This window comes from Chlamydotis macqueenii, chromosome 25, assembly GCF_036417535.1.
Source record: "Chlamydotis macqueenii isolate bChlMac1 chromosome 25, bChlMac1.mat, whole genome shotgun sequence".
NCBI classification, from domain to species: Eukaryota; Metazoa; Chordata; class Aves; order Otidiformes; family Otididae; genus Chlamydotis; species Chlamydotis macqueenii.
The window spans coordinates 1124597-1145136 of NC_141580.1; the positions used below are offsets into that span (position 1 = coordinate 1124597).

A 20540-nucleotide genomic window follows, 5' to 3' on the forward strand; every position below is an offset into this window, starting at 1 on the left:
ACCGCACAGGGCCCCCCTGCAAATCTGGGGACGGAGAGGACCTGGCAGGGACGTCCCCCAACCCCGATGGGAGGAGAAGGGAGCCCCCGGGGTGTCCTGAGCCGATCCCACGCGACGCAGAGCCGGCACGGTCACAGCACGGCAAGCTCCGGCCGCGGCTCTCCCGCCGCGCTCAGCTCCCAAACATCCCCCTCGGCTCGGGGGTCCCACCGGCACCGAGCCCCCCAGCCACGGCCCCACCACGGGCACCGACACCCGCAACCGGGTCACACCGCTTCCACGACGGCTACACCTGCCCCGCTCCGAAACCAGAGAACGGGGGTGCTGGGAGGGCTCCCCCCTCACTGTCCCTGCCCTGCCCAACTTGCCCCAGCCACGCGCGGAGACTCCCGGGGCGTTTTTCCATCCGGGAATGACGACAAAAATCCCCAGAGGGCCCCCAGCGCCCCCCTCCTTGGCGGGGCTCGACGACGCCTTGGCCATTTCACCGCAGGGAAACTGAGGCACCGGCGAGTGATGCGTCCCGTGAGTCACGGTCCAGGCTGGGCAGAGGCGGCTCTGCCCGTCTCCCAACCCCAACCGGTGCCTCGCCCCTCGGCGGGGCCGGACCGGGACCCCCACAGCCCCCAGCCCCGGCCCGGGGAACCCCGACGGGCAGCTGGGGGACGAGGGTCAAGGCCGGTGCCGCGGGTTTTTGGGGCACCGCTGCGGTTCTGGGGGGTGATGCTGCAGGTGCAGGGCTGATGCCGCGGGTCTGGGGGTGATGCTGAGGGGTTGGGGGCGATGCCGTGGGTTTGGGGGTGATGCCGCCGGCTCGCCGCGCTCGCCCCACCGCCCAGCCCACAGCAACGTTCCCCGGAGCTTTGTTAGGGGTCCCCGAGGGGCGGCTGGGGTCTCAGCCCCCTGGGAGGGGGCTTCTCGCTGTCAATTGGGGGAGGGAGGGCAAGGCGTCGCGGGAGCCGAAGGGGCCGGGAGCCTCGGGGCTCGGTGGCCAGTGGACGCGGCGGGGTGGCAAGCAAAGACTTGCCGGGGCTGGGCTGGGCCGGGGCGGCGGAGCTGCCAGCAGCTCGTTCCCAGCCACCGGTCGGGGCGGGCGTGGGACCCTTGACCCGTCCGGGGGTCCCCGTCGGGGGGATCCCCGCCGCCCACGCTCCCGCCGTCGGGGCTCCGGCAGCGGCGAGGGAAGGGGGCGGGGAGGGGGCGAGGGGAGGTGGGGAGGAGGGGGTACCTACGGGGTTTAACGGCAGCGAGCTCCCGGCGGCTCCCTCCTCATCGGCGTGGGCGCTGATTCCCGAGAGGACCCCGAGGGACCCGCGTGGCTCCCCAGGGACGGGGCACCCACTGGGCCGGGCGAGCAGGAATGGCTGGGTCCCAGCCCGGCTCCCGGCTCTTTCCCTCCTCCCCACCGTCCCAGCTCCACCCCTCCCCGGCCCAGGTGATTTTAACCCTTGGAGGCAGAGCCCCAGCCCCGCCGCCCGACGGCAGCCCTGGGCCCGGGCTCGGGGTGCGGAGGGAGGGGACGGGGCGTCCGCAGCAGACGCCGCAGACAGGGGGGTAATTAAAGACGAGAGAAACAACCGCCTCCCTCCTCCCGCCAACCCCCCCTGGGGACCCCGGCCACCCCCGCCGAGGGCTCAGCTGTCCCCCTGCCCGGGGGTGGCACCCAAAGGCGGCCGTCGGCTGCCGTCCCCGGGGATGGCCCCCATCCCGGTGCGGGGTGCAGTGCCCACCGCTGTGGCTCAGCCCGGTGTCATGGGGTAAACGGGACGGGGATGGGCACAGGGGACGAGTTTCGGGGTCAGAGCTGGCCCCGCAGCGAAAGGGAGCAGGGCACTGCTGGCAGGACCCACCGTGACCCAGATGGATTCGGGGCGCCCCAAAAGGGTCTGGGAGGTCCTGCCTGAGCCCACCCCCCACACCAGGGGTGTCCGACCCTCCCGGTTCCCGTCCCCCGTCACCGAGGCTGCCGGCGCGAGGGGCCGCCAGGACGGAGAGGCCCCAGGAGCTGCCAGGCGGCAACGCTGCGGCCGGAGGAGCCACGTAATCACCGGGGCGTCGTGTCCCCATTTCCACCGCCAAAATCCCCGGGGCTGACGTGGGGCTGGCTGCTGGTGGCCACAACCCCGCAGGGACCCTCGCAGCCCTGGGGGAAGCCCACCCTGCCGCCAAACCCATGGGAAAAGGTGCTAGGGCCTGGCCAGAGCCGAGACTTCGGCCGCCAGCCCGGCCTGGCACGCCGGCGCGTGGGAGCCCGCGTTTCCCCGGCGCGCTTGCCAAGCGCCCGGCCGGGCGGAGGGCGCGGGGAACTCCTTCGCCCAAGGGAAAACTCTCCTGGTTTTCATCATCCCAGGGATGGCTCCACCACCGCCACCGAAACGCGGCTGCCTGTGGGGTGAGCGTGGCCCCGCGGCTCGGCCGGGCGCCGGGGTGGGGGCTCTGGGCCGTTCCCTTGGCCACGGGGAAGGGGGATGCTCCACTATTTGGGTGGAGGTGAGGGCCCCGGGCTCCCCAGGCATCGTGTGGCGGCCACCAGCAGCTCTCGGGGCAGGGACCAGTTTGCAGACCTTGCACGTACGGCTCCAGGCACCGGCCAGACCGATCGCCAGCCTGACCCCCGTCCCCACCCCGGCTGTGCCACCCCAGGGCGCAGGGACCCCCGGCTGGGCCATTCCCCGTGCATCCTGCACATGGTGGGGACGTGTGCCACCCCCCTTCGCTCCGGGGTCTCCTCCCAGTCTCCCCAGTCTCAGGGACCGGTGATGTGGAAGGGAGATGGGTCCCTGCCCGGGGGTCCCAGGCGCCCACCCGTTCCCAGTGCAGCCCCTCTCCCTGCCAGCCCCGGCCAGGGAGGGGCTGTGAGGCGGCAGGACGCGGGACACCGTGTGTCTCGTCCGGGGACAGGGACGAGGACGTGGGGACGCTGCCACCTGCTCGTGCCGCCGGCACCCAGCCTCAAAGGCCCCCTGCCATCCTCCGGACCCCGTCCCAAAACGCCGCTTCTGGTCTGGGGGGAGGGAGTCGCTGGGACGCGGCCGGGGGCAGCAGGGGGCTGAGAGCCTGTGGCCGGGTGGGACGGTGGCGCGGGGCCGTGGGGACAGTGGGGAGCGGGGGTCTGGGGGGCCGGGGGCTCCTGGAGCTGCCTCGAGCAGAGCTGGAGCCCCGGCTGGGACCACACATGGGGGGGAAATCGCGCCGATGCCGGAGGATTTGGGGGGGGCATTGCCTTGCCATCGAGTGTCTGAAACCCCAAGCCGTGTCTTGAAATTACAGCTAATTACAGAGCTCATTTACATAAATTACAAGGCGAGAGGCAAATGCCTGCAATCCCTCCAGAGCGCTCAGGTGGCAGGAGCCCCTCCAGCTGCTGGGGGGGGGACCAAGGGGCAGATGGGGGTCCTGGGGACCGAGGGGCGGACGGGGGGTCCTGGGGACCGAGGGGCGGATGATGAGGGGTCCTGGGTCCCACATGGAGCTGGAACAGGGACAGGAGGGGTCAGTACTCCCCCAAACTCCAGCCAGGATCCTGGCGGGCACGAGGCAGCAGGTTCACCCCCCCGTGCCCCCCACCGTTGTTCCCAGAGCTGGACACGGCCTGGACCTGCTGGGGAGGGGACATGGTCCTCGCTGCGTCCCGATGGGTGACGGGGGGGGGGGACGAAAGGGGCCAGCACGGGGCACGGGCAGCGCCGAGCCGGGGGGGCACAGCCCTACGGCACAGGGGGGTTGGGGACACCCCTGTCCCATGGGGAAACGGGGGTGGGGGCACAGAGGGATGGAGGGGGAGAGGCACCTCCCGGTCCCCCCAGGGCCAAGGTGTGAAGAGAGGGAGGAAGAGGAGGAGGAGGAGGAGGAGGGATGTCCCCCCGGGCCCCGGGAGGATGTTGGGGGACGGAGGGAGGGCGAGGCCCCTCCCGGCCCCGGGGCACAGCACTTCAAACGGCTCCCGGCTGGGACCGGACGCAATTTCCTGCGCTGCCATAAAACAAATTGGTGTCTGTGGGGGGAGCGGGGCCGGCTGGGTGCTGCGAGCGCGTGCACGCGTGTTGCATGCGCGTGCGTTGCATGCGCGTGCACGCGCAGAGCTGCTGCATGGGGGGTGTGCGCAGGGGGTGTCGTGTCCACACGTGTGCCCCCCACCCCCTTCCACGCTGCACCAGGTCCCTGCACGTGTGCACGTCCGTGTGTGCACGTCCGTGTGCGTGTGTGCACATCCGTGTGCACGTCCGTGTGCGTGTGCGCCCGCTGCCTGCGTGCACCCGCTCACACGTATGGGCGCCGCGCTGCGCGCAGGCTTGAGGTGCCCCGGAGCGGGGTACCCGCAGGGGGGGTCTGCAGTGGGTGCCACGGGGCTGCGCCGTCTGGGTCGCCCCAGCTCCGGGGGGAGCCCCGGGGGGGCGGCCGCGGGACCTCAGACGGGGAAAAGCCAAAGTGGAGCCTCCGGATCCTCCCTCGAGGTTTTGGGGGAGCTGCACCCAGACAGCCCTGGGGGGGTGACGCTGGGTGCAGCCCGGGGTGCTGGGGGGGGGGACACACCCCGAGCCTGCCAGCGCTGTGGCACGGTGGGGACACGGAGCAGGGTGTCCCTGGGTGCTCGCAGCCCCCGTGGGGTGCTCACAACCCCATGGGGTGGTCGCAGCCCCCCCCGCCTCCACCCCAGCGAGCAAACCAGCACCCAGTCGCCATCCCTCAGCCCAAACCGGGACACCGCGCTGGGGGTGATGGCGGTCCCCACGGGGTCCCAAATCCTCGTGGCCGTTTGGCCACGGAAGCAAACGAAGGGGACGCGCCATCACGGGGAGGAGGGTGCAGCCCCGTGCCGGCCGTCGTGCCCCCCGGGGACGCAGCGGTAGCGGACGCTACCGCTGCGTCCCCGGGGGGCACGACGGCCGGCACGGGGCTGCCCGCTTGGTCCCCCGGGGACAAGCCGAAGGCAGGGCACCTGCCTGCCTGGCAGAGATATCAACCGGGATTATCGCGACGGGATTCCCCGGCTCGCGGTGCGAGCCAGACGGCGGCGTGCCCCAAGGGAGCGTTTCTTACCGGGCGCAGGAATTACTGTCGGGACTCGACCTCCGCGACGCGGCGACGGAGCTCGGCGTAGTTTTAAATACGGCTTTTAATTAGGCCCGTGTAATCTCCCGGCCTATCTGCGCCCGACCGGCCCGGCTGTCAGTCACCGCGTGTGGAAAACCTGCCTGGCACGACGGCGGGGAGCGCCCGGCATCACGCACCCGGGATGGGGCACGTGGGTGCACCGGGGATGGGGATGTGTGGGTGTACTGGGGATGGGACACACGGACGGGGATGTGTGGGGACACACGGATGCACCAGGGATGGGACATGTGGTGCACCAGGGATGGGACACACGGACGCACCAGGGATGGGACACACGGATGCACCTGGGACTGGGATATGTGGGTGCACCAGGGATGGGACACACGGACGCGCCAGGGATGGGACATGTGGGTGCACCAGGAATGGGACACACGGATGCACCCAGGACTGGGATACACGGGTGCACCAGGGATGGGACATGTGGGTGCACCAGGAATGGGATACATGGACGCACCACGGATGGGACATGTGGTGCACCAGGGATGGGACACATGGATGCACCAGGGATGGGACATGTGGGTGCACCAGGGATGGGACACATGGATGCACCCAGGACTGGGATACACGGGTGCACCAGGGATGGGACATGTGGGTGCACCAGGGGACAGGACCAAACAACCACACCAGGGACAGGGCCCACTGGATCGCGGCACGATCACCTTCCCCTAGGTGCGGGGCCATGCTGGGACCCACCTTGGGGTCGGGGTTGACGAGGGGAACCTGGCCGCCCCTGCCAGTCTGTCCCCATCCCCGGTGGCCCCACGGAGCTCGAGGGATGTGGGGGCCGGTGCCAGAGCACTTCTGCGCCCAGCGGGACCAAAAGGGGTGGGAGGCAGCGCCGGGCAGATGCCAGGCCCCCAGGGAGCGGTGACGGCACGGTCCCCTCTGGTTTGCTGTGTCCCAGGAAGAGCCTCTGCAAAACCACTTCCTAATTCTCCGAAGAAACCATTCGGGATGGTTAACGACCTCGGCCGGGCACGGGGACGGACTGGTGGCCCAGGAGGTGCCGTGATGGAGCGTGGGCTCGGGCGCACTTCCCACACCAGGGCGCATCCAGCTGGCACGGGGCACGGGGAGGGTGGCGGCGGGCTTGGGGACCACGGGGACGGCGTGCCCTCGCCCCATGTCACGGCTCCAGGTCCTCTGGGTCCTCCCAGCACAGCCTGGGTCTGCAGGGTCCCTGTCCAGCTGCGTGGACTTGCGTCCCCACGTCTCTCTGTCCCCATCATCCCGTGTCCTCGCGTCCCCGTGTCCCCATATCCCCATGTCCCCATCCCAGTCTTGCTTTGCCAACCTGTGTGTCCGTGTCCCCCGCCTCGCCGTGCGCACCCATCCCAGCCTGTGTCCCTGTGTCCCCATGTCCCCATCCCGGCCACGCTGGGCCAACCCAAATCCCCGTTCCGGCCTCGCCACACAACCCCACGTCCCCGTCCCCACCCCGCTGCACAGAGCTGGTCCAGCCGGGGCCGTGGGGATGGCCCTGTTCCCAGGGACGGTGACAGCGACAGCGATCGTGCCCGCGCTCGCGTCCGCGCCGGGCTCACAGCCGAAAGCCGGCGTCACTGCCCGCCTGGGGAAACCGAGGCAGGGAGCGGCAGGCTGGGACTTGTGCCGGCAGCCGGGGCGGGAGCGCCGGGAGCAGAGCTGAGGCCGTGCGGGCGCCCGGCCAGGCCGTGGCCCTCGGGCACCGCTGCCTCCCACCAGCCACCGGCCGCCCGGGGGTCCCTCCCCGGGGGCTGTCCCCGCTCCGCTCCCTCGCCCCAGCGCAACCCGGGTGCAGCCTGCCCATGCGCTGACACCGCGCCGCGGTCCCCTCCGCAGAGGGTGGTGATGCCGGCCGGGGACCCCAGGGTGTCCCCCGACGGTGCCGGGCCGTGGGGTCCCGCTCCTGGGGTGCTGGGTCAGAAATGGGGGACGGGGTAGGCAGCACCGCAGCGTAGCGTGTGTCCGGCACGCGGAGGACGACGACACCAGCGCGGCGTCGGGAGCGTCGGTGGCTGCGGTGTCGCCCGCAGCGTTTACGAGCATGGCCAGAGCGGGGTCCCGGGGGTGGCTGCGTGCGGCCCCCCCCCCACCCAGGGGACCCCACCGGTCACCCACCCCCAACCCTCCCCTTCCACCTGCCACGCCGGGGCCGCCATCGGTGGGACGGGGACCCATCCGCGCGCGGTATCGGCACCCCGAGTCGCGCCGCCGGGACCCCCGCACGAAGCCGGGGTGGCGGGGGGCGGCCGGGGCGGGGGGGGGGGGGTCGGAGGCGCCGGTGCCAGGCGGGTGAGTAAGCAGCAGCGCGAGGAGGGGAGCTAATTAAAAGGGAGGCGCTCGCCGCAGCAAGTTCCCACAAATGGAGGCCCCGGGGCCATAGACACTGCACAACAAAGCACCGAGCAATTATTTGGCTCCAGTGGGAGCTGCTGGTCCCGCGGGGGCTGGAGCCAGCTGGGCACCCCGGGGCCTGGCAGGCCTGGCACGGGGTCGGGGATTTGGGGGGGGGGCCACGGGACACACACACGCGGGAGACACCGGGACCCCCCCCCCCCCACCCCCAGCCGGGGACGGGGGTGGGTGGGCCTGGAGACGGGAGCGCGGGGAGCTCGGGGTGGGGGGCGTGCGGGTCACGGCTGCCGGGCGCCGCCACCCCCCCGAGGGGAGTGGGGACCCCGACCCCCCCCTCCGAGCACCCTGACACCCCCCCCACACCCCCGAGCACCTCAAGCCCTGTGAGGGGGCCCCGACCCGACCCCCTCCGAGCACCCTGACCCCCGGGGGGAGCTGGGGCACCCCAGGTCCCCCGGGTACCCCCACCCCTTAGGGATGTGGGGTCCTTGGGGGGTCCCCCTCCCCGGTTTTCACCCCCACTACAGAGCCCTGAGGGGATGGCGATGGGGCCGGGGGGGGGTCACTCTCCAGTGCCTCAGTTTCCCCATCCGTGGCGGAAGGGGGGGGGGGGTGAGACCCAGCCTGGGGCCCCCAAAGACCCCGCTGAGCCTGGGGGGCGGCTGGGGGCGGGGGGGGGGGGCAGCACCAGTGACACCCCCGGCCCCGCGGGCGCTGGGCCCCCCCCGGTGGCACCGTAGGGGAGGGAGGGTCCCGGGCCAGGGCACCCGCACGGGGTGGAGCGGCCGGGGGAGGGGAGGGGAGGGGAGGGGAGGGGAGGGGAGGGGAGGGGAGGGGAGGGGAGGGGAGGGGAGGGGAGGGGAGGGGAGGGGATCCCCCGAACCCTCCGACCCCCGCGGGGACCCGGCCGCTGTCATCAGGCTTCTGCCTTTCAGCCCCCCGCCCCACATGCGCGCGGCCAATCACAAGCCGAGCTCCGTAGCTTCGCGTCTTCCATTGCCTTCTCGGAATGTCAATCAAGCTGGCCACGACCAACCGAGAAGTGGCTTTTGGGTCGCTCCCGCCCACGAGGAAGTCCGCCTCCCCAACCTCGACGGCCTGTCAATCAATCAACGGATGGCGACAAGCTAGGCTTGTTCTCATTAGCCAGCTGCGCTGTCAATCAGAAATCTGCTCTCTCACTGGGTTTCTGCTTCCGTCCGTCACCCTGGAGGTCCGCGCCCATTGGCGGAGCTGTCACTCCATCACGGGTCCTATTGCTCAATGGAGCTGCCCATCAAGTGGCAATCCGCGGCAGATTGGCCGACGATAAAGCATCTCGCCGTCGGTTGGCCAGAGCGCCTGCAAGCCGGGTGGAGATTGGTCAAGAGGCCGCCGAGGGGGCGGGTCACCTAGGGCGGTGCCCGGGCGTCCCCGGAGGAGGAAGATGGCGCCGTGAGGGGGTCGGCGCCGCCGCCGCCGCCGCTCCGACCGGTCTGTGGGGGCCCGCGGCGGGGGAGGGCGCGCTGGGGCGGGGGGCGGCGGCGCAGGGGGCGGCAGCGCCTGTGGCGTCGGGCCCGGAAGGGGCGTGCGGCCTCCCCGGCCCGCCCTTCCCGAACGCCGGGCGGGCGGGCGGCGCTTCCGGGGCCGAGGCCCGGTCGGGGGCGGGCCCGCGGCCTCGGCCCGCCTCCCCGGGGACCGCCACCGCCGCCACCGCCGCCGCCGCCGCCGCCGCCGGGAGGGGCCGGGCGGGGCGGCCCCGCGGCCCGGGGTGGGGGGGACCGGGCCAGTACGTGGCGGCGGGGGCCCGGGGGGGCGGTCGCGGGGGTCCCCCCCGGGGCTCCCCCCCCCGCGCTTCCAGCGGTGCCCGGTTCGGGAGGACCGTGCCGGGGGTGCCCGGGGGGCCGCGGGGGTGTCAGTGCCGGAGCGCGGGGAGCGAGCGCAGGGGGTGCCCGCCCCTGGGACCCCCCACCCCACGCGTGGGTGCGTGGAGGGGGATGCCGTGGCTGGGATCTGCGTGGGAGGCTCCCCCGCTTTTTGGGGAGGGGTGCGTGGGGCTGCTGTGCGGGGAAGGGCGTCTCAGCCCCGGCCCGGCCCTCGGGAGGTGGAGGGGGCCGGGGGCTCGTTCCCCCCGGGCGCTGGCAGAGCTGGGGGCGCAGCAGGAAGCCGAGGACCCCCCCGCCCCCCCAGCGCTCTGTCTCTGGGGCTGTGCGGTGCGACACGCTCCGGGCTGCTCCGGGAGCCCCGCAGGTTGATGCTGCGGGAAGTTTCCGCTGGGGCCGCTCGTGGGGGGAGCCGCTGCTCGAGGGTTCCCCGCTGCTCGAGGGTTCCCCGCGATTCCCTGGCTTCTGTGCCTCAAAAATCTCTCCTTCCTCGCGCGCGCGGAGCGAGGAGCTGCTCCCTCCTCCCCGCAGAGTGCCTCCGCGTCCTCGGCGGCGCGGCCGTCCTGCTTTGCTGTACTTTAGCTGCTTCTCCTCTTCCTCCCCCTCAAACGCAGCCGAAGCGCCGGGGAATGTCCCTCCAGCGTCAGCGAAGGAGGAAACAAACCCCGCCGTTGGGCAGCGGCTGCAACGCCTGCGCCGCCACAGGCGTGTCGGAGCCGGACCGGGAGTTAAAACAACAACAGCAGCAGAAATCCTGGCCGGTTTATTCTAAGACGGTGCTTGATTTCCTGCTGTTAAGATGTAAATACGCGGGTGTCCGGGCTCCTTTCTCCCTGACTTTGAATCTTTGCTTACGGCCCTGACAAAACGGGTCTGCTGCCGCCGGTGTGGTTCTCATCCCTCTGACTCTGCTTCCCTTCGCAATCCCGAGCGGTTTTTTTTTTTTTATTTATTTTTTTTGCAGTTGCTGAGGCTTTCCCTGGATTTTGGGGCACTGCGATTCCCACTCAAGGCACTAATTAAAGCCGCGGTACCTCGGGTCAGCTGTGGCCGTTGGCTTAAACCGAGTGCTGAAGGTTAGGATCGCGTTCACCCCCTGTGCCCCCAAAAAGATCCAGCAGGTAGATAGGGAGGGGATTTTGGGGAGCAGCTGGAATACCAGGAGCGATGGCTTGTGCCCTGGCTGTGAGCTGGCGTTTCCTCTCTCAGAGTGGGGCTGCAGGGAGGTAACAAAGCTGTCGTGGTGACAGGGCTTGAAATCACGGCCTAAAATATACAAAACTTTTCCAGACCCCCCCCCCCCCCCCAAAAGGGAGTTTGTAGCTGCAGAAGCGCCTGTGCTGCAGGACGTGGCGCCGGCTGTGGCCGTGAGGCGGACGGGTACCTTCTCATCGGCGTTTGCCTCTCTCCCGGGCTCCTCCGCTGGGCTGGCAGCCGTAGATCCCGCGATGGCTGCCCGGCAGCTCCTCTCCTGCTCAGCAAGGAAAAAAAAACCTCTCTCCCCTTGTATCTCCTGTAGAACGTTGAAGATGGCGCAGTTTCCAAAATAAATAAATTCTTGTGAGAAGTGAAGGAGCCGCCCCTGAGCAAACCCACCAGTCGCGCTGGTGTGAGCGGCCCGGCTGGCCGCTGGCAGGCGTTTCCCCCGGCTGGACGCGGCTCTCGTGGGCTGGTGCGGTCGGTAAGTTTTCTCTTCCTACAGCCCCGTCGCTCGAGTCCCGTGGAGGTTTTTTTTTTTTCCGTGTGCCGCGGGCTCTGAGAGCTCCTGGAAGCGCTGGCGGGCGGCCCTCGGGGTACCTGGATGATGCAGGTTGGGATGCAGGGTCCGTGTGTCCTGGGGCAGGAATGAGGCCTGGCTGTGCTCGTTTGAGGAACGTCCTGAAGGAAGTGGTTCTCCAGCCAGAAATCGCTCAGTTTTTGGTTGCTTTGTCCTTTTTACAGGAGTGAAGGAGGCAAGGGGTGAGGAGGCTGCTGTTTCCGGTCTGTAGGGAGATGGTTTCTGTACCAAACTGTCCTTGTGACAAGTGGAGGAGGAGGAGGTGGCTGGAAAATAAAAGGATTTTATGAATCAGTGCTCTTTAATTGCCTTAAGGGAGAGTCCTCTTCCGCTTGAGGCTTGGCTGGGGGTTTGCAGAAGGGCAAACTGGACCTGGACTGCTCAGCAGACTCCTCGTGGGGCGTGAATGAGCGCGTAACGCAGAGCAGGCGACGGTTTCGTGGTGCATGTCCGTGAGAGGGTTCTGGAGGGGAGCTCCTGCCTCTCCGAAGGGTCCGTATCCCCCCGGGGCGGATCCAGAAACAGGTCCCGCTCCCGTCCTGGGCAAACACCCGGAGCGGGAAGCCCTGCGCTTGGTTTCATTGCGCTGTGAGGAGTTTTGTACCGCGTTGCGCCCTCAGGATGTGAAACTGGACTCGGACATAAACTCTGCACGTGGGAAACTTGTGGGGGGATTACACCGCGAGGGCGATGACACAGGGCTTCTCCCCGAGTCGTTATCGTCCCGGCTAACGGGAGCCCTCCTGGGACGTGTCTCTCTGGCCGGCTCAGCGTTGCTCTTATTTGTAGTCAGGGCTGTTAATCCTCAGCGGTGCCCTCGTTCTGCTGAAAGGGAGGGTGCAGCCGTACAAGCTCCCGGCTTTCTGGGAAGAAAGCGCCCTTTTATCGCGGGCCGGCTCGCCGGGCACGAGCGTCCCGCGCTTTCGTCTGCGGGAGGTTGCCACGGCGAGAGGCAGTGAGTGGATTCGAGGGATGGGGTGCTCTTTGCTAAGGAACGGGGCGAGTCGTTTCCGTTCCCGGGCGCTGGGCGCTCTGACCTGACTCTTCTGGGGGATTTACGTGCTCGGTGGCAGCAGGGCTGTGAGAGAACCTCCGCGGCGCCTCGGGAGGAGCCGTGGAGCCCGCGCTGGCGGGGGGCGAGCTGCCCGCCTTCGGGATGCGGGCTCCTCGGTGACTTGGCCCGGTGCCCCACCGCTTGGTTTCTTAGCGGCTTTCTGTTTGGCAAAAGGCTTCGCGTTCCCGGGGAGGAGACGTCCGTCTCGGTCCGTGCCGCGCAGGACGGCCGAGGGGCGCAGGGGGAGCTGAGAGCCCTCATCTCTGGTTTTGCGCGAGCGTTGGCTGCATCTCGATGCCCTCGAGGGCTTTTCTCCCAGCCCTGAGCCGTATTACGATGTGACGACCGCGTGCTGGCGGGGATGACACTCCAGGCGAGGTCAGGTTTGCCCTTCTGCGGCTGGGCGCTGGCCGTGTCGCCCTCAGCCAGCCTGTCCTGCCCGCCTTGCGACAGATGCTGCCCAGCCTTTGCCGCGCTGAGCTGTGGACCGCGGGGTTTGCTCCCTTGGAAACAAACCCCACACCTGATTTTCCCCGTCCCTGTGGTCCCTCAGCCGACCCTGGGTCTCCCGCAGCTCCCGGGCCGGAGCGTGAGGTTGCGAACGGCGGCTCTGCCTGTGCCAGGTCTTCGCTTTGCCTGCCCGGAGCCGGACACCGGCGCTCGGCCGCGGCTCTTGCCTGGCCCCTGGCTCAGCGTGCTTACGCGGCAGTTTGTTTTCGGCTGCTACGACGTGTGATAAGCCTCCCGAGGCTTCCTGTCTTTGTAGTGCTGCTCATCCTCTGCCAGCGCTTCCCATCGCTCTTGCAGTCTCCAGGCGTCTCCAGATACCACGGCACCGGCTTCCCGCGGCTCGCCTGCGCCGGGGCGGCCTGTCAGAGGTGCCCTGAGTACACCCCACGCGTCCCTCCTCCTCCTCCTCAGACGGCCGTAGTTCCCCGTGTGACGTCAGGACGCTGTCGGCAGCGGTGACGCAGCGTTCGAGCTCGGATGAGTCCTCCCTGGCAGTTGCTGAGCCAGACAGCGAGCGCTGGGTGGGGGCGACTGGGGAGTCGAGGAAAATGTCGAGGAGGGGATGTCTTTCTAGTCTGGAACAACAGATTTAGCAAGTTGCGAGGATTTAGGAGCCTCTTTCCCCGACTTTGCCCTGTTAAACTGCTAAAAAGAAAGCGCTGTAGCTGCCCCGGTGGCAGGAAGAGCCTCAGCCCCGGTGTTACCACTCTGCGGCGTCCAGGGCAGCAGAAGTGGTGAGTGTTGGAGGTGTCCCACTCCCGAGGAAGGCAGCAAAAGCCACAGGGGCGCTGAATCGGCCCCGTCCTCAGAGCTGCCTCGTCCCGCGCTGCCACCGCGCCGTTGGAGGAGCCGCGGCCGCTCACCCTGCGCCCGCCGAGTCCCTCGAGCGACCGGCTCCTCCGCCGTACCTTCGCCTCTCTCCTCTCCCCGGCGTGCAGATCCCGTTGAGGCCGTAGGCTCCGTGGCCCCGGCTCCCGCGGCCTCCTCTCCTCCGCCTGCCGCCTGCTGCTGCTCTCTCCTCCCGCTCGCTGGCGGCTTCGCTCAGCCTCGCGACGTCCCGCTGCCGGCCAGTGCCGGCAGCGTTGTTGTATTCCCCAAAGTGACCTTTTAATTGCATAACGACTTACAAACACTCAGCACCAACAACATACCGAAATAATCGAAACAACGTTTTTTTCCAGCGTTGAAAAACACGATTCTGTACCAAACCCCTGTCCTTTGAGATTCCCAAAGTTAGAAAAACAAGCGGCAGGGAGGCGGCGTGAGCTGGGAACGGGGAAGCTGCTGCCTTGTTGGGCATGCCTGCCTTCGCTTTGGAGCGGGGGCTCCGCAGGGCGGCGATGGTCTCGGCTGTGGCTTCGGCTCGGGGCTGCGCTGGGACGCAGGCGAGCGAGCGAGGGCTGCAGCCGGTTGCGCCCCGTTAAGTGGCGTTTCCCTTTGGCAGCGAGCAAAGGGCAAAGGAAAACCTGAGGAGAGTCTGACCTGATGGCGAGATTTCTCTAGCCCCTTCGTAACCCCCTGCTGAAGGCGTGTGGGTGAGCTGGGACGTTTTGGGAGATGCTGGGAGGATCCCTCGGGCACTGGGGTCTTGGGCTGTGCGCACCGCGCGACTGCGCTCTCTGTTCTTGCTGCTGCTCTTACTCCTCCGCCTCTGCTTCCTCCTCACAGACCGAGAGACAGCATGGCTGCGACTGCTGCCGTCAGCCCCAGTGAATACCTGCAGCCCGCCGCCTCCGCTGCCCAGGTGAGCACGGGGCGTCCGCGGGCTCCCGGCTCCCCGCTGGGGCGGAGGGACGCGGCCTGGGGTGCGGGACAGCAAACGCCGCGTCGCTCGGCCCCTCCTGCCTCCGCCGGGGCCGGCGTTGCCGCGTCAGGAGGAGGGCTGCTTGCGGGGCGGGCTGGGGAGCCGCGCTCTGGGCTTGTTCCCAGCCCCGACGCCAGCTCTTCCAGAGTTGCTTCTCCTCCCCGCGTTGTGTTTTCCTCAGGGACCTCTTGGGTGGCGTTAGCAGCTGATCCCACAAGGTGGTCTTGGAGTTGGAACTGCCTGTGAGGCTCGGGGTGTGTGTAGTGGGTGTGAATAGATACCAGCAGGCGCGCAGGGTGTCCGCAGCTTTGTGGAGGTCGTAAGAACACGGGCACGCAATTAAAAGGCCGTCGCCATCCTGATGGCTAAGAGCAGCGTGAGCAGGGTGAGCTACGGGCACACGTGGTGTGGCTAATTAAGCAGTTCCCTTAATAAGGGGTGTCTCTTTGCCATGGATTGCTTTCGATGGCCCGTGCCCTTCCCTTTGCTGACTCGGTCTCCAGACGTTCGCCCCGCCTCTCACTCGCCCGTCTCTCTCTCGGCTCCGCAGGACTCGCAGCCGTCTCCCCTCGCCCTCCTCGCAGCGACATGTAGCAAAATCGGTCCCCCTGCAGTGGAAGCCGCCGTGACTCCTCCTGCCCCTCCTCAGCCAACGCCTCGCAAACTCGTCCCCATCAAACCCGCTCCGCTCCCTCTGGGCTCCAGTAAGAACAGCTTTGGGATCCTGTCGTCGAAAGGGAACCTCTTCCAGATCCAGGGCTCGCAGGTCGGCGCCTCCTACCCGGGGGGGCAGCTGGTTTTTGCCATCCAGAACCCAACCGTCATCAACAAGGGCGCGCGCTCCTCCGCCAACATCCAGTACCAGGCGGTGCCGCAGCTCCAGGCCGCAGGGGGACAGACCATCCAGGTCCAGCCCAACCTCACCAACCAGATCCAGATTATTCCGGGCACGAATCAAGCCATCCTCGCTCCTTCCTCTTCTTCTCACAAGCCTGTGCCCATCAAACCGGCCCCGGCGCAGAAGGGCGGAGCTTCGCCGGCGCAGGGCGCGAGCAGCGTGGTCAAATTAGCCGGCGGCGGCAACGTGACTCTCACCCTGCCCGTGAACAACCTGGTGAGCGCCGCCGAGCCGGCCGCGCAGGCTCAGATCCTGGCGGAGAGCCCCTCAAAGCCCGGCAAAAAGACTCGGAAGAAAGCCGCGTCTCCCGGCCAGCCGGCCGCTGTGGCCGTGACGGAGCAGGTGGAGACGGTGTTGATAGAGACCACGGCCGAGAACATCATCCAGGCGGGCAGCAACCTGCTGATCGTGCAGAGCCCCGGCGCCGGCCAGCCGGCCGTGGTGCAGCAGGTGCAAGTGGTGCAGCCCAAGCAGGAGTCGCAGGTGGTGCAGATCCCGCAGCAGGCCCTGCGCGTGGTCCAGGCCGCCTCTGCCACGCTCCCCACCGTCCCCCAAAAATCCTCTCAGAACTTCCAGATCCAGACGACGGAACCCACTCCTACCCAGGTACCGCCTCCCGCGTCCTCCCGCAAGCTCCCTCTGCCCCGTTGCTCCTCCAAGTTCTCACCCGGGCTTTAAAAAGCTGAAGGGTTTTGTGACCCGCAACACATCCTCAACTTGGCCTGCAGTTTAGACATCGCTTGCGTGGATTCTCTGGTGTCTAAGAAGGGTTGGGAGCGCAGCTGTTCCCTCCGCAGGGTCTCTTGCTGGCCGCTTGCTTGTACAGGACTTGTAGGAGCGCGTTGTCCTTGAAACCTCAGCTGTGCCACCAGCTCGGGTTGGGATGAGCCAGCCTGCTCAGGAGCTCCTGGGGGGCGGCAGGAGAGTGGGGCTGTGTCTTTGTTGTTGCCTTTGGAAACCGGGCTGCAAGGCCAAGGCAGCTCTTTGCTGCCGTGCGGGGCCAGGACCTTCTTCAGGGGGCCCGCAAAGACGCTCGGGCCACTTCTCCTGCTTGTTGGCTCGTGGCAGGCCCGGGTTCCTGGGTGCCGTGGGGAGGGCGGCCGTCGTGGTGGGGCGGGGGTCTGCCCCGCTGACGGTGGCTGCTCTCATTCCTCCTCTCCTCCCATCAGGTCTACTTCAAAACGCCGTCGGGCGAGCTGCAGACCGTGCTGCTCCAGGAAGCCCCAGCCATGACGGTGGCCTCGTCCGGGACCTCTTGCAGCAGCCCCGTGTCCCGCAGCTCCGGCGCGGGGAGCAGCAGCAAGAAACCGGCCACGCGCAAGGAACGTACTCTGCCAAAGATCGCCCCCGCCGGAGGCATCATCAGCCTGAACGCTGCTCAGCTGGCCGCCGCCGCGCAGGCCATGCAGACCATCAACATCAACGGCGTGCAGGTCCAGGGCGTGCCCGTCACCATCACCAACACCGGAGGTGAGCTGCACCCCGCGGCGCGGCGGGAGGGACGGCGGGACGCGGGGGGGACAGAAAAGCCCCCCTGCTAGCAGCCGCCGGTCCCTACCGCGGGTCACGCTGCCCCGTCCCGGGGCTGGGGCGTCTCCCCGCCCCTGTTGGGTGCGATGGCTGCTGGTTTGGGCTCCCGGCAGCCGGACCGGGAGAGGCACGCTCACGCACAAGCTCTGTGCTCCTCTGAGCTCTGTGGCGAGGGTTTGCTGTTCCCCCAGAGCGAACCCAGCCCTCACCTCCGTGGGACAAGTGTCTTCCTTAAGCCAAAAATAGCCAGAGCCGGCCCTGGCCGGCGGCTGGAGCGCTCTGTGAGCCGCGGGGGTGCGCGTCTGCCCCGCCGTCGCCTGCTCGTCTCTGGCCCGGCAGCCGCTCCCTCCTCCCCTGCTGCCTGGCGAGCCCTCCCCGGCCCGGTCCCGCGGGGGAGCCGAGGGAGGGAGCTGTGTCCGCGGGACCTTTATCTGCCCTCTGATCCAGAAAGACCTGCTGCCGTGCCGCGGCTTCTCTCTCGGCGAGAGCCAGCAGGAGCCCGGCTCGGTTTTGCAGTCGGAAGCTGTTCTTTCTTGCTTGGCTAAACCGTGTCAGCGTAAAGGGCGGGCCGGCGCGGTTTCGTGCTCCGCAGCAGGCGGCTGTCCTCGCCGGGCTTGCCGTTGAGGGGTTTGTAATTGCCGCTTCGGGTGCCAACCCGGGGCCGGCCGCGCGCGCCGGGGAGGTGCCGCAACGCGCCGCAGGGCTGGCGGGGCCACGGCTGCAGCTGTGCCCGCGAAGGCGACCGGTAGGACCTGCTGGCTGCTGCCCGTGGATGAAACGAATCGAGTCGGGTCTCAGCCTGCGTCCAAGCGGGACGCGCCCGCCTCCCGAGCGGCCGCGGTGCTGCCGGAGCGCTGCCCCGACCCTCGGCTTCGCGCTTTCCTCCCGCTGGATGCGGTGGCGCCTTCGCTCTGCCCGCGCCCCCATCCCGTCCTCCCTCCCTACAGTCGCCCCTCCTTCGCTCCGCCGCCGGGCCCCGCTCCTCCTCCTTCCCCGCTGCCCCGGAGCAGCGATCCCGCTTGCTGACGCTGACCCCGTCTTCTTCTTTCCAGCCCCCGTCGCGGCTGCCGGGTGCTGTGCGAGGCCAGGCTGCCGCCTCCGTGAGCGCCCGAGCGTGGAGCGGCCCTTAGGGTCCGGGGTAAGTCCCGTTTTTTTGGTCAATATATTGCACGTTTTTTCAAAGTTTCTTTTTTGTTTCCTCTTTGGTCGTTTCCCCACCCCGAAGGGTCAAACCGAAAACTTTGAAAAACCGCACAGTATATTCAGAAAAAAGGGACTTACCGGCCCTGCTTGGGGCCCAGCACGCGGGGCGGGGAGGGGCCGCGGCAGCGCTGCATGCGGGGCCAGGGGCGTCGAGACCCGGGGTGTCCCGTCCCGCACGCGCTGGGTCTTTCCTCCGGCGGGCTGCAGCAGGAGCTCGGACGGGCGCGGTGGGCGCCGGCGCGTGGGCCCCGGCAGCGGAGGGGCAGAGCCTGACCCCCCCCCTCCACCCCCCCGCCCTGTTTTCCTCCCCAGGCCAGCAGCAGCTGACGGTGCAGAACGTGTCCGGCAACAACGTGACCATCAGCGGCCTGAGCCCCACTCAGATCCAGCTCCAGATGGAGCAGGCGCTGGCCGGGGAGATGCAGCCGGGGGAGAAGCGGCGGCGGATGGCGTGTACCTGCCCCAACTGCAAGGACGGCGAGAAGAGGTGAGCGTGGAGCGGGAGAGGCGCGGCCCCGCGCCGTCGGCGTGCCTCTCCCCCCCTCGGCTAACGATGCTTTTCCTCGCCAGGCCGGGCGACCCGGGGAAGAAGAAGCACATCTGCCACATCCCCGAGTGCGGCAGGACCTTCCGCAAGACCTCGCTGCTGCGTGCTCACGTGCGCCTGCACACGGGCGAGCGCCCCTTCGTCTGCAACTGGGTCTTCTGCGGGAAGCGCTTCACGCGCAGCGACGAGCTGCAGCGGCACGCGCGCACGCACACAGGTCCGCGGCCCCGCGGGGCGCGGTTCGGCGCCGCGACACGACCCGCCCCACCGCCCTCCCGGGGCAGCCCCCTCCCGTCCTGGTCCAGCCCGCGTGGGGTTTTCGGGCCGTGCAGGAGCCGAGGGGATGTGCTGAGCTGGGGACTTGGGGTGATCCTGGGCCACCGCAGGTCGTCCTTGCGGTTTGGCTGGGTTACTGGGAGGGACTGGAGAAGTCGGGGAGGGGTCTGCGCCGCCTTTGGGGGTCTCCCGGTGACGGCGGCGACAGCGGTGTCATGGGAGGAGGGGGCTGGGGTGGAGCCCTGCAAAGGGGACCTGGCGTGGGGGTCCCCGCTGTCCGGAGCGTGGGTGGTTTTGGGGACGCGGGGACGGCTGCCGGCCCCTGACGCCCCCGCGGCTCTTCCCCGCAGGTGACAAACGCTTCGAGTGCGCCCAGTGCCAGAAACGCTTCATGCGGAGCGACCACCTGACGAAGCACTACAAAACCCACCTGGTCACCAAGAACTTGTAGGGCCGGGGGCTGCCCCGCGGGGACCCCCCCCACGCCCCCAACCCCGGCCGCGCGGACGGACCCCGCCGCGGGGGCACCCGCCTGCCACGCCACAGCGCTCCAGCGTCCCCGCCGCCCGCGGAGAGGAGCCCGCCGGGACGCGCGGCCTCCCGCCCTTCCCTCCGCCGCCGCCGCTGCCCAGGCCCCCCGCGGACGCAGCCCTTTCCCGGGGGCGCGGGGCGGCGGGGTGGGGGGGCCCGCAACCCGGCGAAACGGCCCCGTGGGAGCCGGGCGCGGAGGGGACCGCTCGCCGCGGGGCGGGCGGGCCGGGAGAGGCTCCACAGCACATTCCTACTTTATATTTAAAGTCTATAAATAGTATAAATATCGATACCGCCCCTTTGGGAGGCCCCGTTTTTCTATGGAGATTGTTGCCTTACGCCCCCCGCGCCCGATGGCGAACACCGTGTGTCGCGAGTGCTTTTAAATCTTTATTTAATTTCTCCGTACGCTGCTGCCCGTCTTCTTGCCCTCCTAACGTTTCTCCTCCAGTACTGAAGAGCTGGTTTGCTTTTCTTTCTCTCTCCGATGATTTCTCTCTTCCCGCCGTCCTTGTCCCCGAGCGACGTGGCGTTTCCTTTGGAATTCGGGGGCTCGGGCCCCCTTTCCTCCCTGCGTGCCGCCCGCTGTGTATAGTGTACATTGTACCATAGATTATATTGCTTTTGTGTTTACGACTTGTTTAAAAAACATATGGCTTGTTATTATTTTTCGAGCTTTTAAATTAAACAGATCCACTTTATTTTTCAGTTGTAACCGCCCGAGGTTGTTCTCTGGAGCGCGTCAGAGCCGTGGCTCCTTACGAACTGCGCCCGCGTGGCCGGCGCGGGGGCAGCCGCCGGCTTTCCCCGCTAAATAAATTTACTCGCCGGAGGCAAATCCGCCGCCGCGGATTTGGGGGTCCTGTGGGGAGGGTGAGCCGCCGGCCGGGAGGGAAGTGGGGTTCGTTCACAGGAACCCCAAATTTCCCTGGGACGCGGGGGGTCCTGGTCATCAGCGTCCGGACCCCGGGCACCTCCCCGGGGCTGTGGGACCCCCTGTCCTGCTCGGAGGGGACCTGGTTGGGGGGGACACGGGGTGGCCCCCCCTGCGCTCTGTCCCCCCCCCCCCCGTACCCACCTCCCCCATCCTAGCCCC

General features: G+C 68.4%; 1 protein-coding gene across 6 annotated transcripts; it reads left to right on the forward strand.

Annotated features, from left to right (window-relative positions):
* The first annotated feature begins 8845 nt into the window (after positions 1-8845).
* Positions 8846-19583, forward strand: SP2 (Sp2 transcription factor). Of its 6 annotated transcripts, XM_086766923.1 has the most exons (10): positions 9645-10115; positions 10279-10694; positions 10834-10995; positions 14100-14190; positions 14324-14399; positions 15010-15963; positions 16527-16827; positions 18403-18577; positions 18661-18854; positions 19264-19583. In XM_086766923.1, exons 5-10 carry the CDS (start codon positions 14337-14339, stop codon positions 19362-19364), a joined length of 1788 nt encoding a protein of 595 aa, XP_086623049.1. In that variant the 5' UTR covers positions 9645-10115; positions 10279-10694; positions 10834-10995; positions 14100-14190; positions 14324-14336; the 3' UTR covers positions 19365-19583. The 6 variants fall into 6 exon arrangements, with proteins under 6 accessions (XP_086623048.1, XP_086623051.1, XP_086623049.1 ...); XM_086766924.1 differs by lacking the exon at positions 14100-14190; XM_086766925.1 differs by lacking the exons at positions 9645-10115; positions 10279-10694; positions 10834-10995 and adding an exon at positions 8891-8925.
* The last annotated feature ends 957 nt before the right edge of the window (positions 19584-20540 follow it).

Bases quoted from the DNA above. Each gene is read 5' to 3' on its own strand.
- SP2 (XM_086766922.1), top strand. From the start codon at position 14,337: ATGGCTGCGACTGCTGCCGTCAGCCCCAGTGAATACCTGCAGCCCGCC. The intron at 14,400-15,009 runs GTGAGCACGGGG...TCGGCTCCGCAG, and splicing joins CCGCCGCCTCCGCTGCCCAG to GACTCGCAGCCGTCTCCCCT. The intron at 18,855-19,263 runs GTCCGCGGCCCC...TCTTCCCCGCAG, and splicing joins GCACGCGCGCACGCACACAG to GTGACAAACGCTTCGAGTGC.